Source organism: Armigeres subalbatus, chromosome 3, assembly GCF_024139115.2.
Source record: "Armigeres subalbatus isolate Guangzhou_Male chromosome 3, GZ_Asu_2, whole genome shotgun sequence".
Taxonomy (NCBI): Eukaryota; Metazoa; Arthropoda; class Insecta; order Diptera; family Culicidae; genus Armigeres; species Armigeres subalbatus.
The window spans coordinates 253,052,248-253,070,669 of NC_085141.1; the positions used below are offsets into that span (position 1 = coordinate 253,052,248).

The 18,422-nt window shown below is 39.0% G+C and overlaps 1 protein-coding gene across 1 annotated transcript in view; it reads left to right on the forward strand.

The window, feature by feature from the left end:
* Positions 1 to 215: 215 nt before the first annotated feature.
* LOC134222404 (mucin-2-like) overlaps positions 216 to 18,422 on the forward strand; it is a 32,414-nt gene continuing 14,207 nt past the window's right edge. The window contains exons 1-7 of the mRNA XM_062701555.1: positions 216 to 229; positions 285 to 521; positions 12,016 to 12,403; positions 12,731 to 12,885; positions 13,016 to 13,294; positions 13,518 to 13,577; positions 13,738 to 13,800. Of these exons, the coding sequence (XP_062557539.1) occupies positions 216 to 229; positions 285 to 521; positions 12,016 to 12,403; positions 12,731 to 12,885; positions 13,016 to 13,294; positions 13,518 to 13,577; positions 13,738 to 13,800 (1,196 nt within the window). The remainder of the gene's footprint in view (positions 230 to 284; positions 522 to 12,015; positions 12,404 to 12,730; positions 12,886 to 13,015; positions 13,295 to 13,517; positions 13,578 to 13,737; positions 13,801 to 18,422) is intronic.

An 18,422-nucleotide genomic window follows, 5' to 3' on the forward strand; every position in this document is an offset into this window, starting at 1 on the left:
TCTGATTAAAATATTATTACATGGACCGATGAGTTGAGGCAAAAAGTTGGTGGAAGATATCTTAAAACGAAAAGCCTACTCGAAGAAAAGGTCGTTTTGGCTTTTTCGCCAATAAGAAGTTTTCGCCTTGAAAGTCTTCGTACTAAGAATCATTGTACATTTCCATTCTTGTTGGTTATCCATGCTGCACTTCATGTAAAAGCTTTCAGAGCAACATGAGTATGGAAAGGTAGTAGAACCGTTAGTCATTTAAGGCAATTTAGGTCTCTTGTGTTTGAGCCCAGGTTAAACCGACAACTGAGTTCATCGGCCATCACGACGCGCAGCAAGCCGCAGATTGGAACTCCACGAGCTATCAAAACTAGTTCCACCGTCCGAAAAGGAAATCCTAAGAAACTGTCTCTTGTGGAATGGGAGAGATTTCTATCCCAAGGCGGTCTGAAATTGAAGAAAGTCCAAGAAATTGAAAAGGAAGTCCAAGTAACGGAAGAGCAGAATAACGAGTCCAAGCAAAGCGAACAGTAGGTGGAATGTAGTGGAAAAATTGACCATCAAATTAAAGAATGTTAATGTAAAAGTTTCAACTCCACGAAAAAGTCCCTTGCGTAAAAAATAATATTTAGAGACTGTTTCGATCCCTCGGGAACACATCAGATTCGATATCAAAACAATTGTATTGGTGCGAAATTATCTAATTTTTAATAAATTGTGACTTCTCCGTTTCTTGCGAAATGATTACTTCTGAAGTGCCAACAACATTGAAATCATAATAAAGAGCCATGCTGCCGTGATATGAAAAAGTCACAACATATTGCATATCCATCACCAAAAAGTACGATGGGCAACATGATATTCATTGTCTTGAGGTACAATGAAGTTTTATATCCATATTACCATGATTAGAGTTTTGTTAAAAAAAATGCTCCCGGAGGTTTCTACAAGAGTCTCTCAGCTGTCCTTAGGGCGATCAATATCACGAGAAACACAATTTAAGTATAATCCTTGCCTAGTAAAATGATTATTAAACGGAAGATGCGTCTCGGGTTCGAAATTCGATTACCCGTGTAAAAAAAAAATTGCAAAGATTTTGTATGGAAATTTTTAAACACCAGCCGGTAAAAAAACCCGTCTTAAAAAACAGAATCTCAATATTCTATGGTTCGTAATTATGTTTGGACATGATCCAGACCGGCACCAATAAAATTATTACTGAGAGTCTTTCTTCATTTCATTGAGAAATGATGAAGTTTGATACAGTCAAACCTCCATGAGTTGATATTGAAGGGACTATGGACTCATGGAAATAACGAGATGTGAAATACAGAATCCTTGGGAAGCTGTTTGAAGGGACCATCACAGTAACCCAGAAAATATGTTTTAATACCTAGCATAATTTGCTTACATGAGTCGATATCGAATCATAGAACATCGATATTGACATGGTATTGTTTGTTACATTTTTACATTTTTTATGCCTCCGAAGGTTTCCGTAAAGCCTCGAGGGCTTCGAGATTGTATGCAAACAATTTGTGATTGGAAGTCATGATTAATTTTGTCCAGATAAGAGTAAAAATGAATACCCAAATTGTTAGTATAGTATGCAATAGTATAGTATAGTATAGTATAGACGCAAAGAGCGATCTTTTATTGAAAAAAATCGCTAAAAAATACTCTCAATAATGTGAACATCACTCTGCCCGACATAAACAAAGCTAAACTAATGTGTGGACCACAAATCGCAATTAAATTTGGCTTTCATTTTTTTTATTATTATCGATTCACAAACAGCGATAGCTGGTCGCCACGATTCTATCGTTAAGTCTGTGCAGGCAATGTATGCTTTCATCAATGGTGACAGAACAAGCAATTGGCGTATATGAGAATACACCGGGAGATTCGCGGAGTCCCGCAACGGAAGATGTATCAATGTGAAACTGCGATGACGTTTTTGGACACACTCGATCCTCAGATTCCATGTTACGTGCTTGCAGTGCCCAAACAATAGATGAGTTTTCAAGAAATGGCCTCACAAGTGAACAATACAGTGCCTTCAGACAATGTGGATCGGTTAATTGCTTTGCAATTTTTGACACGAAGTCGAGTTGACGATTAGCCTTGGAAATAATCGCAACGCATAATGGGAGTGAAAGCTGAGCTTTGGGTCCATCACAATGCCAAAATCTGTTATGTGTTCTACTCTCTTGAGGCAGCAGTTATCAATGTGGTTATCGAATATTAATGGATCCTTAGAGCGATGGAAAATCATCACTGCACTTCACATTCTGGAACACTTGTTAAAACTTATTTTCTTGATACCAGAGAGCGAACATATTGAGCATTCGCAGCATTCGTTAATAAGAGCAGTCGTCAATGCCATTGCAGTCGTCATGACCATCCGCAGAAATCAACTTGCATCTGAATCGCTGTCTTAAATACTACAAACAGTAACGATCCCAAATTGCTTGCTCGTGGGACACCAGAAGAACTGGTGAATGGGAAGGAAATACCAGCTCCGTACTTAACTCGCAATGTTCTGCCAGACAGATATGATGGAAACCATGCAACGGGTCTATCCGATACGCCTAATTGCGACAATTCCGTAGGAGTATATTGTGATCAATTTTGTCGAAAGCCGCTTTTAAATCCGTACACTCCACTTGCAGCCCACTTGTATTACACCACTCTCGAATGATTTGTTAAATACAGCAATGTCGTATAAGAGCGGGAATACCATCCGGCCCAGGAGCAAACCATATTCCAAACATATTCAGCACCTAAGTGTCCAATGTAACGTTTGACGTAGCACGCTCAGGCGCATTGTCAGATGATTCTGACTGAAAAACAGATGCGAATAGGGCCACGTTTAGAGTCGACTCTCAATTCCCCCAAAAACATTAGGGGGACAGACATATTCTTCCTCTAACTATTTACAAAGCTCTACAAGAAATGAGCTCCACAATGATTTAGGTTCACGACGTAAATTATTCTGCACTCTTAGAACATGATTTTTTGTCCGTAATCATCACTAGCGCGATGTAAATTCAATCTCGCAATGGTCGAATGATGAACTATCAAGTATCGATGCCAACGTCTTCGTTCGTGCGTTAGTTTCTTCAGTTTAGGGGCATTCCATGGAGAGAGTGGGCTTCTCTTTCATCAACCGATCAGATTGCATTGCTGAATTTAGCAGCCATGTCGTTGGCATCCCCACCGTCGTAGATGAAACTTCATTCCAGACCAAACAAGTGGGCCAGGAGGAGGTCAAAGTCGATTTTGCGATATTAACTTAGTTGTTTTCTGTTTGCTTCTTGATGAGGCAATCGGCACGCTAAATGGTAGATGGTAGAGATCTACCGGTAGAAAGGGATCTTCGGCAGCATGTAACAAAATACGACGGTTCATAGGAGCAAAAATCATGTCGGGTGTACGGTCCAAACTGTTAAGTTGAACATTTTCCTGGAATAGGTACAAGAAGACCATTCCATCCAGCAAATCATGGATTCCATTCTCATCAACATACCAAGCAGTTCGATTGTAGTTGATTGTAGTCACCACATGTGAGCCCGATGTCATATTCGTACGCATTGTCGCTTAAGCTCACGAACGATGGAGATGTGCTCAGCCATCATCCATGTTACTTGAACGATAAGTCGAGTCAAGTACGAGTCATTGAAGACGGACTTAGTTGAGGTCGGAATACTTTTCTGTAAAGATTACAACGTGGTGGAATTGAATGGAATAGAACTAAACTCGTCTAATGTCAAGAAAGGATTGTTAGTTCATTTATCGTTGTTATTAGGGACCGAGCATACATTTGCCTCTCCAGGATTATCTTAGGATAGGATATTGTGTTAGCTAGGAGGAATATATTCTCTAGATTCACTTTTAAAAGTGATGTAAACTATGGGATGCGGATTACTGGATAAGAATTTTACCTTTATGCGGATGATCAACTTGAAAATAATGTCCGTATGTAGGCAGAATTCCGGCTAATAAAGCACAAGTAGTGGCAAAAGGCCGACAATTCTCTGGTTCAGTATTAACACAAGGTTCGTAAATATATCTTTCAAACCCCCCTTTTGAAAACAAAAATTAAAATACTTTTGGTGGTAACTGTTTTGTTTCAATATTTTCTTCTCAATTTGGACCAAAAGCAGAGGGATTTATTCTACTTTTGAGACCTTCATTGACTTCCAGGATCGGCCCTTGGTTTCGGAGTGATTCCGGATTTAAAATGAGTGTTTGGATTTCGAGAACGTGTAATTCGGAAAAAGATCATTTCTTATATTTTGAATGGAGACGCCATCATGCGACATATCGAATTCATGATTTTGAAAGTTATGACATTGTGTGATAGTTTTTTACTTGGCAGACCATATTTTAACCGCAATGAACCGCTTGACCGCTTGGTAACCCGGGAACATATTATGGGGCTAACTTTGGAAAATAAGCAAACACCATCATGTAGCATATCAATTATCAAAATTCTAAAGGTTTTAACATTATATGCCACGTGTGTACTTTCTAAGTGACATTTGGCTCGATTAGAATCGGTTTGTAGAAAAGCTTATGGATCCATAATCGGTTCCCATCGGATGTATCGATTCCTATCGTATCAAATGTGGCCCAGAGAGTACAAAACCCTATCCCTAGCAGCACAATGGAGACCGTTTTTGTTGCTGCAACTCTAATGTGACCGAATTCAGTTGCATGTAGGTAACAGAAATCTCAATACCACATGTGTGCTGCTCGGGATGTCATAACTTTCAAAATCATGAAGTTAGATATGTCTCATAATGGTGTTAGTTTATTTCTCAAAATTGGCGCAGAACGGCAGAACCGATTCCCGATAAACACGTCTACCGTTTCCAATCGATCACCTATGGTCCAGGAAGTACAAACCTACCGTAGAATGTCATAACTCTCGAAATCATGAAGTTTGCTATGCCGCTTGATGGCATTCGCCTATTTCCATAAAGTGACTCCGAAACAGATTTCGGCGGAACGTCCGAAATCTGCAATACTGTCCATATTTTGGACCTATCAAATTCCTGATCAAATTTAAGCATCGGTTCTATTCAAAATGTCTAAAACAACAATCATTTCAAGTATTCGGTTTTGAAGCTGGTCAAATCCGAACACCCATTATAAATCTGAAATCAAGTGGCGAATTCATTAAATCAATAAAAGTCCTAAAACTAGGACCGCTACCTTTGATGAAAATCGTCAAAAAAAACAATGTTGTAAAACAAAAAAGTTACAAAATGATTTTTATTTTCGTTTTCAATAGGGGAGGGATGGAGGTTGATAACGAAAGGGTTAAGGATTGTACGAAAACTTTTACCTATAATATAGAGGAACAGAGTCAAATTCTTGAAAAGATTGACCTCTGATTAGTTACGTACAAAATCATGTTCACTAACTTATAGTGCACTAATGCAAACATATATACTGTTGAAAGAAGGTGAAAATGTGGCTTTCGTTGTCAGAGGTGTGAAAAATTGGATTTCTTTAGATACAGTTTTTTTTCACAACCACTTATTTCGATGATTAGTTGACCATATAGACATTAAACTCGGATTATGGTCAAATATAGGGGGAAAGACGGCTTTGGCAGGTTTTGTTCTATTATTGGCAGGGGGGTTTTTGTCGACCAAATTTTATGAAATTTGGCCACAATGTTCTTTAATATGCAAAGAATGTTTAGGCCAAATTTGAGCATAGTCAGACATAAAAAACCCCCCTGCCAATAATAGAACAAAACCTGCCAAAGCCGTCATTCCCCCTACATAACGTAAAAAAACACATACCCAATATTTTCACATGAGTAACGAAAGGTAATGTTAGCCTTGCATTTGGCGTAGGCTCATCACGTGAAATAATCAATAATTCAGCGATAATGCTGCGATCGTTTTGTAAAGAGATATTTATCACTGCTGAAAAAGCACCCACAACCAGAGCCAAGACTAGGAAAATTTGCCGAACAAAAAGTCCATTTCGCTTTAGAAACTTCTGATAGCTTGAATAAGAGATTGTACACAATAATTGTTATTTTTGACTATTTCGCGTACTAATCAAAAGTAAGCAAGCCGTCTGGTGACATATTTTAGATTTACAATGATAAATGTGCTAAACATTGGCGTAAATAATCGGAGCTAGGGGAGCTTAGCGCTCCCTAGAAGAAAAAAAACAACCGCACCTAGGATTTGAAAAGTTAGTTAGCGGTAATATCAATTTTCAACATACATATAACATAATGAATAACTGAAAAAGTTTGAAGACAAAAAAATATTGTCTATCCGGAACAAAGTTAAAACGTTTTTATACCGAAGTTGGATTTTTCTCCAGATACAGGCAATTTTACTAACTTCGGAAGTAGTGCGCTAGCTTCACCTAAAGATGCGGTAAACAACGCATCAATTAGTTTGACAAATACAACTTCGGAAGAAAGTTCGGTTCGGAAGTCCCGACTTCTGAATTCTAAGTTGGTGCTACGCCGACAATATCTCATTATGAAATGAGTGGACAAATGAGTCTGTTTCTCATTTCTTAGAAGGTTTATCATCACAATCCGAAAGTAATTCCCATAAGAATCAGAGGGAACTCTCATTGGAATATTTAAAGATTTCCTTCCAGAATCATCGAAGTATTCCAACCGTAATCCAGAAGAATTCACACTGGATTTCTTTCTGTATCGTCGAGAGATACCTTTGGGAATCTGTGGAGGATGCCCTTTCTAGTCTATGGAGGATTCAATTCAAAATCTCTCGTTGATTTGCTTCGGTATTGCTCCGGAATTTGTTTCGGAATCTCTCGAAGATTTGCTTCGGAATCTTTCAACGATTTGCTTCAATATCCCTGGAGGTTTCCCTTCGGAATCGCTCTAGGATTCTTTTCGGCATCCCTGGAGGATTAATTCCGAGTCCTTCGACGACTTGCTTCGAGGTCGCTTCGACAATTTACCTTTACCTTCCTCTCAATCGATTCTTTGGCTTATTTAAAATCATGTTTCCCAAAGAACCCATATTTTTGACGTCTATCTTCTAAGTATTTTTAAAATTTAAAAGAAATCGTGCTGTTTTTTAACATTGGCTCGATTTTGAACGAACATCGCGTGAATTTTTCAGGCCGGTTCACACGTGCAGCACTTTTTCGGTTTTAGTTTTCGATTTTAAAAATAGTTAGAGGCTTAAAAGGTCAATTTGCTTCTACATCCCTGGAACATTCCATTCGGAATCTCTTGAAGAATCTCATTAGAATCCCTGAAACATTCCCTTCGGATTCTCCGAAACACTCTCGTCCGAATCCCTGAAACATGGAGGATCCCTAGAAGGTTCTCATTGGAATTTCTAGAACATTCGCGTCGGAATCCCTGGAATATTCCCTTTGGAAATCCTGAAACATTCCCGTCGGAATGCCTGGGGGATCCCCGTTGACACCCCGTGATGATTTGGAATTCCTGTGACATTTTCTGGTGGATTTTCTTCAGAATCCCTTAGTATGCTTGGAGGATTCCCGTCAAAATCTCTGAAGATTCCCGTCGGAATCACTAAAGAATTCTCATCGGAATTCTTGTAGGATTCCCGTCGGAATCCCTAGCGGAATGTTGCATTATTTTTTTCATTGGAGATAGATAGAATATTTATGAAATATGCAAAAATATCCACTGCCTACCAGTGCAGTGAGGGAACCTGAAGGCGATCCGTCACATATTGTCCTTTGAGTGTGCGGGACATAGCCGAGCGCTACTACGCTGTGGTCGTTTTTTTTTACGCGGTTAGATTTCATCAATTTCTTGGTTCACCTGAATTTTTCTTCGTTTTTTGTATGCATTTTTTGGTGGGGTAAACTCAATGTTTCATCAAGTCCAGCATAATAGGCTATGGTTTGAGCCATATACTGCCTGTAACCGCATATTTGTCCCATCTTTGCTGGCTTTCCTATTTATATGGGACATTTAAGCGATTACAGGCAGTATACCCTATCTTTCACATTTTTTTCATTGTCGTATTAGCTTTCGAAATCGGTGTTAAAAACCCGCTTATTAAAAAGAAATCTTGATAGCTGTTTAAATTTTTGAGCTCTGAAAGCTGAAAGCTAAATTTTGTTCTTTCCAATCTTATGTGTGAGATCAATTAAGAGGTTGTCCATATACAACGTGAACAGTTTACGAGGGAGGGGATGTAAGGCGAATGTCCGCGGTTCATACACATTTTTGAGGATTTATATGCACAGTTGTCCACACTGGGGGATGGGGGTAACTAAAGCTGACCAAGCCCCTAACAATGTATGGAGTATGGGCCAAGAATTGACAAACTCGAGGGGTCCGTAAAAACTAAGTATTTCATTCATAGCTATCGAGAAGTTCATCTATTTGTAGATTTTCATGCGGTGCCCTCCATGCTCTCAGCATAGACTTCCCATAAATTTAAGATTTTTTAATCTCATGTGAATAGTAACCCGGTCTCCGGCTACCGGCTATGCAGATTTGTCTCTTGTAAATACAAGGAAGGAATCACCTCGATCAGTTATCAGGGTTCCAACTTTTCGCCTAAATGAGACTAATTCAAACGATTTTTGAGGAATAGGGGAACTGTACCGGTTTTAGGCATGTTCCTAATTTGGCCAATTTTGCGAATAACCCCAAAAATAAAGCAATTCGGGAGGGTTTTATTGGTTCCAACAAGAGATATATCCCTCACGATTCAACGCTGCTTTCAACCAATCGATTATTTTGGACAAATATGTATTTTTCAGGGTTGGCCAAAATAGGCACTAAGTTGTCCAAAACCGGTGCACTTCCCCTATATATGATTACTGTTGTTCCGTCTAGAGTGGGCAACAATAATTTATAATTATCACAGTTACTACAATCGCCCCTCCACATCTCGATATTGAAGGGACCATGGAGATAAGGAGAGATCGAGGAACGGATGAAAAATTGAAGTGAATACTAGATCGAAAAAAAACTCGTTGCTAAGAATAACGACAACAAATCAAATGTCATTTTATGTTTTTGATGTGTTTGTTATTGTCCCAAGGTGGTCTAGTAGGCAAGAAATTTGCATATATCGACATAGGGAGGATGAATCCTAAACAAAGTATGACCAGAACACATCGAGATAGAGATAATCAAGATAAAGAGGTTATCGAGATGTAGAAAGCAAAAATGTATGTAGATTAAAAGGGCCGAGAAAACCATCGACATAGGGAAAGATATTGAGGTGTAGAGAGTCGACTGTATAAATTAGTTTGACTCTCTCCGTCTAATGCATTTTTTTTGCAAACGGGGCAAAGACATCTTTGAACGTTACAAGAATTGCATGATCGCAACAAGATTCGATTGCAGCAGCATTATTGATTGTCCCAATGCTTCTAAAGCCTTCTAAGTCAAATGTTGGGTCCTGAATATTTCCACTAATTCCATTAGACAAAATCACAACTAGCTGAGTAAAAGTAACAAAAACACTGTGTTAAATTGAATTTAAAAAAATCGGAAAAGCAAATCTGGCATTTCTTACCACGCGCCCGCCTATTTCTTTAAAATTTTGAACCCTTTATTAATGTTTTTTCCACATCTGTTCAACAATTAATGAATTATTTGCAATGGCTGATTTTCTACCCGCCGCAGCCACATCCAGGCGCTATAGTACACACACTGCTTTGAGCGTGCTTACAGCGGCACACTAGGAGTTAACTTCCTGAAATCAGTTTGGCGAAAGGCATCTAAGGTTCGATTTCTCAAAATTAAGCACTTTAATCGAAAAAATATTTGGTAGGCGTAGTAGCGGACACCATCCTTCATAACCGATACCAAATAGTTTTTCATGAAAAGTTCCTAATTTTGAGAAAATCAGCGTTAGATGTCTTTCGCCATACAAATTTCTGGCGGTTAACTCTTGCTGGCTATTTTGTGCATATACTATAGCGCCTGGATGTGGCTGCGGCGAGTAGAAAATCAGCCACTGCCAATAATTCATTAACTGTTCGTATAGCCAATCATACAGCTGTCCTATGTAGATCTTGTATTCTGTATGACAAGAAGATTTGACTACATAACCTCGATTTCAGATAGTGGATATGAGCGCAAAATATGATATTTTTGCCTCATTTTGTGCGTTTATCAAACTCAAATAGGATTTTAAAAAATGAGGTAAAAGAGTCGATTATTTATTTTGAAACCATTTTTCATCTAAGTCTGCAGGATTCTTTTTTTTTTAATTCTTACCAACAAAGGCCAATGATTAGTTTTTCATCTCCTTAGCTTATCTTAACGGAAACAAGATAATAAAAGCAATTACATTTTTTTTTGTCTGAATTTTTCAGCATTTGTAATGAGAACTGATACGAATTCCGTTAGATGAAAAATGGAACAATTTCATTTATCTAATTGTATATTATTGGAAGTTTTTAAAACGATCATACAAGGAAAATTTGAAAACGTTTATCTTTGGGAGTTGCTGAAATAATTTCGAGTATAACTTCCTAAGTAAGAAAAAAACATCATAGGTATTTATTGTAAATATCAAAATTATTGGAATAACTTTCATTTTAGTTTCACAAAAAAAAAGTTAGCTATTAAAGCCACAAATTTTTACATTGATTTCATTTAAAGCATCCAGATAAACTATTCTCCGAAAACATTTTTTCTTCAAAATTCTCATTACGGATGTTTCAAGGTTTCAAGTCAAATTCGTTTAGTATTTGAAATGAAACCCACATAAAATACTAGACGAATATTATAGTATTTCTGTACAGTTATTTCGTGCATTGTTTATTGAAAAACTTTTTGAAAATATTTCAATATTTTAATTCACTACCCAAATTGAACCTGAACGGTTGTGTAAAACCGTCTCAAACTCATTCGTTAATTACTGTCTAACCGTCTAAGACGAATTAAGTACACAGGATTTTGTTTTTACACGATTTTTTTTCGCTCGTATTTTTGATCGTGTGAATTCAATTTGCCACCAAACTCTTCGCAACATGTTTCAAAAAATCCAGAATAAATCAAAGAAAAATCACATGATAATTAATATACGTTTAACATTAAGGATGAGTGGAAAATTGAGAAAATGTAAATCGTGTAAAAACAAAATCCAGTGTACTGTCCATTTAATTCCACCAGTTAATTTTCGTTATCTTTGCAGATACGTATTTCGACCACAACTGTGTGGTCGTCTTCAGTGTCTTGTACTTGACTCGACTGCAAAGATAACGAAAATTAACTGGTGGAATTAAATGGACAGTACTTAATTCGTCTTAGACGGTTGAATACATTCCACTAAAAGAGCTAAATATTTTTCTGAAAATGGCTCCCTTTGTCTAGTCAAAATCAAAACACATATGTTGAACAATTTCCACGATAAGTCGTACAAACTTCGCATTTGTTTGGATCACAGCTTCTAGAATATAGAACTAGCGTTATAGATAGAATCAAATGCCTAATAAGTGTTAACGATCTAAATGTTTATTCACCAAACGCCTTTTTAAGGTCAAACTATCTTCCACCTCTACTTCCCGTCTTATATTCCATTCCGCTGTTCCCCACGAATCCAATAATGATTTTTAAGGTAAGCTACTTTCCTCGATGATCCGTCCTGGTCCTTGTTCAATTCTGAACATCCAAACCTTAGTACTTCCGTTTGTCGTGTGGTTTTCGATTATGTTTTCCGTTTGTCGAATTTCCGTTGCGTGCACATCTTATTCTTATTATTTTGCGTTTTGCCTTTATTTGTTTTATTATTTTTTATTTTCATAAAAAAATCTGATTGTTTTTCTAAAGAGCATCCACAAGGATTTGTTTTCAAGCGAGCCAAATTTGTGTACGTCCAAAGTGTTTCCGTTTTGTTTTGCATGTGGTTTTTCTGAAACAAATTAATTTGCATCAGTGTTTGTCTTCCATTGGAAGTAATGTTTCCGAATTGTCTTGTGAGTGTCAAATGCAAACTGCTAAGCATATACAAAATTAACTTCCAATAGATTAATTGGCACATGTTCACCGAACTAAAATAGTCTTCAGGAAATAGAAGTACACCACGAAACCAGTCAGGATGAAACAACGAAGTTGTTAATAAACAGAGATAGTAGCGCCCAAAGCGATCTGAAAAAAAGGCCATTCCCCGCTCCTAGGTTCCGGCATTCGAGGCGTGACAATATTTCAAACACGACCCGTGCCAACTGTAGATTTCAAAATTTCCTCCCTACCACACTGTTGTTCATTTTAGCCGACGAACATTTGGCAGAACTGATGCCAATCTTCGAGCAGTTGCGTGCTCAAGGTAACTTGCCCTGTACATATCCGCTACATGTGACCTCCAGTGGGACCGCTTTCATACGCGGCGGATCCCGCTCCACCCCACTCAGTCCACACGCCCCACACTGCCATCCGTCGACACATTGGGTAAGTTTGTTGGTGCGAAATTTATCATTGCTTTACAACATCGGGTTTTTCATCTATAGTCTTGTCGTTTGCGATGTTTTTTATTCGCCACGGTTCGATGTTTCGTTGTTGTTGTTTTTGTTGGACCCGCTGAATGTGATCTAAAATTGTGTGGTTCTTGTACGCGATATCGGTTTGAGTCTTGGATGCTATAAAAAAGTTGAGACGCAATCCCCCGACCGACAATGCTATGAAACGACTGTTGTAGGAAAAGTGGAAAACATAGAACGTGAACTAATACAAATTTTCTCTTATTCTACATAACCGTAATTACCCTCATATGAACAGGTGCGAGAACGTTCGTCGAAATCTATCTCGATGTCGCGACCGTCTCGGTCGTCACTGTCGGCGTCCACACCAGATTCGCTTAGTGATAACGAAAGTAGCTTAGGAACACCAGGACGTTTCCAGACGCCCAACCGTAAAACTTCAGTGCCAATCAGGTAAGAATGTTACGCAAATTTGTATTCAGGGAAAAACATGATCTTAAATTCTTAAATATATTTACATTATGCGAAACCTACGCTATTATATCATCATAGCAATGTTTACTAATGGTCCACCATCTTCCAGATCTCAGATGACCCCCGGTGGATCGAGAACAAACTCACGGCCCAGCTCCAGACCGGCAAGCCGTGCCGGTTCGAAACCACCGTCCCGTCACGGATCGACACTGTCGCTGGATAGCACCGACGATGCCACGCCGTCGCGGATCCCAACCCGACGGGTAACGAGTACAACGACTCCCAGGCCATCGCGGCTGTCGGTAGGTTCGACGACCACCAACACGCGGACCACTAACGGTGTCTCGTCGCGGACGGCATCGGGCGCCGCTTCACCCGCTCCAACCAGGTTAGTCAGACTTTATTTTTAAGCGATATTAGTGCCATTCATTTACAACAGTTAACCAAATAATCTACTAAAGCCAACACTAATGGCATCAGTTTCAGGTAGTAAACCTTATTGCATTGTCGTCAGCATTACTACACTCAACCAATGCACACGAAACAAATTAATCAAGCATTAATCCAACTGATAACAACTAAATTGCTTTCTAATCCAAATTTTGCTCTAGAAACGGTGGCATGAGTCGATCATCAAGCATACCAACACTTGTAGGACTACCAAACAGCAGGTAAATATCGCACTCCATGCAATGCATTTTCGTACCATTTAGACACGTGATAGGTCCATCCAAACATCATCGTAACAGTAGATTAGATAGACTCGTTCATATCGATACACCTTATTTTAACTGAGAACCGTTTCTTCACAATCTCAACTCTATATGCTAGCCACCGCTCTCGGATACCGGTGAGACAGATGTCCAACGTCTCGAACTCTTCATCAGCCACGGGGTAATAAACGATTCGTAGTTGGTCGTTTGAGTTGTTTTAGCTCATATTTTTCCCCTATTTTTTGTCGTAGAAAGCAAATCCCTGTTCCGTTGATTGTGTTTTCCATGTTTTACGTTCGTTTTGTCATTACCTTGAGTGAAAATCATGTTTTCAAAAATGCTTTTCATAGTTCAACTTCTAGTTTGCAAGAAGCCCATTTCATTAAAATACATTTTCAGTTGTGTTACGATATCATGATAGCCAAATAGCATGTTACAAGCCCTTATTCTGAAAATTGTAATAGCCATCATGCTTTGAGCGAACTTTTGCTCAGCTTTGATAAACATTTTCACGAAAAATGCATGCCGGTGCAACTCTCCATTCCAAGACATCGTCAAGTGACATCGATGATATGGAAACGACGAACTTTTTATAGCATACGCAGTTAGAGATGCTTCATTATATGCATACTTTAGAGTGATTCAAATTTTGACTTTTTCGTTCCCCTATGATGACGTGAATCGCATATCTGTCCCATCTTTGCTGGGTTTCCTATCCATATGGGACACATATGCGATTCACGGCAGTATGCTTCTTAAACGATTGTATTAGCCATTTTAATAGTCCTCCTAAATTGTTAGCTGATTTGGATGTAGTTTGATTGTGCACGTGCCTTTTGAAGTTTAAATGGAAATTATTATGAAAATTGTTACTTAAGTAAAAGATCGTTCCATGGGTTGGTCTATAAATTACTTCAATAAAATCAACGCATCGACTTCACAGAATAGATCCTAAGCTGAAATTTAGTTGTTGTTGCGAATCAATCTCAAACTTTTGTAAGCAAAATGAAAACAAAAAGGCTCATTATTGATACTGCTGTTATTTTTTTACGTGTCAAATTAAATTTCCCACGATTTAGTATTTCTTTAATAACTTTTGTTGCCAGCATCAAATCGTTTCGCAACCACGACAATCTTTTCCCTTTCTATATCTCCTATGTTGCCAACGATTTTATATATTTTTAGAGCCTAATGGGTAATGATGCGAAACGATGTTCCACAAAAGTTCTTCTTCTTCTTCTTATTGGCATTACATCCCCACACTGGGACAGAGCCGCCTCGCAGCTTAGTGTTCATTAAGCACTTCCACAGTTATCAACTGCGAGTTTTCTAAGCCAAGTTACCATTTTTGCATTCGTATATCATGAGGCTAACACGATGATACTTTTATGCCCAGGGAAGTCGAGACAATTTCCAATCCGAAAATTGCCTAGACCGGCACCGGGAATCGAACCCAGCCACCCTCAGCATGGTCTTGCTTTGTAGCTGCGCGTCTTACCGCACGGCTAAGGAGCCACAAAAGTTACTTAAGCTTATTGCTTATTCTCGAATGAGGTGAAGTATTTCGAATGTAGAGACGATTGTCAATAGCCAATACCACGTGAGATGTGTCGAAATCGACAATTCTCGAGTGATTCGAGGAGCATAATAACTTTTTCATAGTACTGCTCAGTCAAATTACATCCAAATTAGCTGAAAATTTAGGAGCATTTAAATTTGATTATTTTGTTGTCAAGTGAATTGATTGTATTTGTACACCAACATTTGAAAAGGGCGTAACAGCCAAATTATTTCTGGTCCCTTGTCTACATACATAGCTATATACATAGAGAAAGAATTGTAAAGTAAAACAAAGAACTGTAAGTAACGTTGGAAGAGGTTGTCATTGTAACATCCAACGATTTAGTTTTATTGCCATTGATGACTATACCTGCCAATGCCTAGTCAGCTAGTCGTTCGCGGTCTATCCCACTTGCTAGAATTTCGTCGTTTACGTTGAGAAAGAGTAGCGATGATAGAACACATCCTTGCCATACGTTTACGACCCGGTTGTGATCGGACAAGACCTCGTTGTGCCGCACTCGGTACGAGAAGGCCTCGCACTGTGCCTCGAAGATTTTTGTTCCTCGGAATCGGGTTGCGACTCAGGGCGCCTCACACATTCTCGTGATTGATACGGTTAAAAGGATTTTCGTTGACTTTCGGAATTCGTTGGCATCCTCCAGAATGATGGAGATCTGGATCTTCCAAAACGAATTACAACCTGCTGCAGTTGGAAAGTCGCATCGATCCTGCCCAGTTATTCATGCCAGGATCAACACAATGTCCTTTTCAGGCACATTCTCTAAGATACTCTGCATCCATTTTATCGGTAAAGTTGCAGTGTCCCAGATATTATGGAATAAACGATGCAACAGTTAAGCATATGCATCTCGGCTGATATGTGATCGGTCCCTGGGGCTTTATTCGATTCTATGGTTTGGATATCCGTTTGAATGTCAATTGCGGAGCTTATACGGAACTTTGGCAAAAATATTTTTATGAATGAGATGTTCAGCCCTACGCTAGTTTATGGTGTTGTAGTTGAAGAACTTGCCCTTAATTCTCAACGCGCAGGTACGATACGATCACTTACCGGGCCCCGTCTAATGATTCGACTGCGGTCAACTGCGTGAAATTTCTGTTTCCCTGTTCTTCGCTATCGAACCTCCCGAAGTGCTGCAACCTTTACCTTTTGCAGCTCTAGAGCAAGGAGAGCAACTGGTGCAGGTTCAGACAGGGTCCTAACGATCTTAGTACCAAATTTCCAATCAGTTTCCGTTAAACATTGCCGTGTCCTTTGCCGATTGTTTAATCCTGTATTTTCGATTATTATTGTTTTTTTTTTTCCAATTTCGTTTATTTGGTAGGCTCAGGCGTGTATAACACTTTACGGAGCCACGTTTCTTTGAGATATGTACAATCGACATAATCTTATTATTAAATTAGTAAGAGAGGGAAATAAGCCAACGTACTCGTGGTGACTCGAGGTTAGGTTTACAATGTTTAAGGATGGACGGGGATTAGGATTCGGGAATCAGGGAATCATCATAATCAAGGAATTTCAGCAGCTCATCCGGTCATTTGGCGTCGGGGACGATGTGGTGTGTCGTCGTGCTCGAAGAATGGTTCGAATGGGAGCATCTTCCGGATGGCCAGAGCTACGGCGCTCTACGGGACAGACAGACAGAGACAAAACAAAAAAAAACTTTGAAGAAAAGAAAAAAAAACAAAAGTATTAGACTTTTATGTCAGAGGAACAAAGAAAACTATAAAGATTATTATTGTTCTGCGATACTTAGCCACGTGATGGAGCTTCTCGCTTAAGAATAGCTGACTTGCCACCGCATTTTTCGTCCAACCGCCCGCTATGGGTCAGACGATGTTTTGGGCCGTGCGTGCGTGTGTGCGTGTACAAACTAACGCCCCATTGGCGCTGTTATGTTATGAATGTTATGGAACAAAGCTGCCTGTTTAAATAGTTTTGTGGTTTTACAGTCAGATTTAATCCAGGAGTTAGAAAGTGCTAGCTCTACTGCAGCTCCAGTTACCCATTTGGCCATTTCAGACTGCCTGGTATTTCATGACCAGTCCGAGGTCACTTTTGCTTACAATAAGCCCCGACTGTTTATGCTACCATTATCAATTGGATAATGGATCAACATGCAAACTTCCTGATTATTCAATCCAGCGCTAATTGAATTTTGATTTAGGAAACATAATCGTAGGAAAGATATTAGTAAGAACGCAATGAAACAATTTCACTAAATTATTCCATTTCCAAAAAAAACAAAATGAGAGAGACTCATAGCTGCGATGAAGTTTCCACATTATACACATTTTTGCACGTATATTTCTTAGAATAAATCATAAAACCGCACTTTTTTTCATTAGATCACTCACGCACGTTGCGGTATACTTATCCGGAACTTTTAAAAACCTAAAATCTGAACAATCCTAGCGGTGGTAGCACCAGCCGACTTAAAAAAAAAACGGTGTCAGAAAATCAAACATCGGGTCAGACGATGTTTGGGGCCGCCCCTAAAATGGGGAACAGACGAGTCCGAGTGTGCCATGCTTGCGACCGGTCGCAAATTTGAAAACGTCAATTTTTCGCTGGGTGTTGAAATTTGAATTTCGGCTGGTTTCAGCTGAACGTTTCCGCATGATTCAAAAATAATAATGTAGTGTCGGCAATGATTAATTTGTGATGTTCAATGCTGGAAACCAGCAAAGCGGGGATGAGAAGCTTTTGCAGGAATATTGTATTGAATCGTGAAGACTCCACGGGTGTTCGCGGCGCGTTTTTTGTTTAATTCAAAACTTTTTTTTTTCTTTTAAAACTTGTATTTTCTTTATATTATTCCTTCCGGATACGCGAGTGCTAACATTCTACAAGTGAAGCATGTGGAATATGTGCCGAGACAAGAATTGTTCCGCTTAAACCAAGTGGTTTTTCTCTCACAGATTCCGAAGAAATAGATTGAGTGCAAATTTAGTTCTCCAATGTATATGATGTGCATGTGAGTTGGCGGAGAGAAACGGTGGTGCTAGGGAAGGAATAGCGGTCCGGCGACTTATGAAGTTCTTCTCTGGAGATTCCAACGCTGGTGCTTCGGATGTTAGCAACCGCGGAGTTCATAGTATACCAAGCTAAACTGATGCTTGTATTCCTGAAAAAAATTGTATCTTTTATCTTTTGTTTGGAAAAGCTAATTATCATGCACAGAAAGGATAAGTATCATTCACCCTTTTATTTTATTA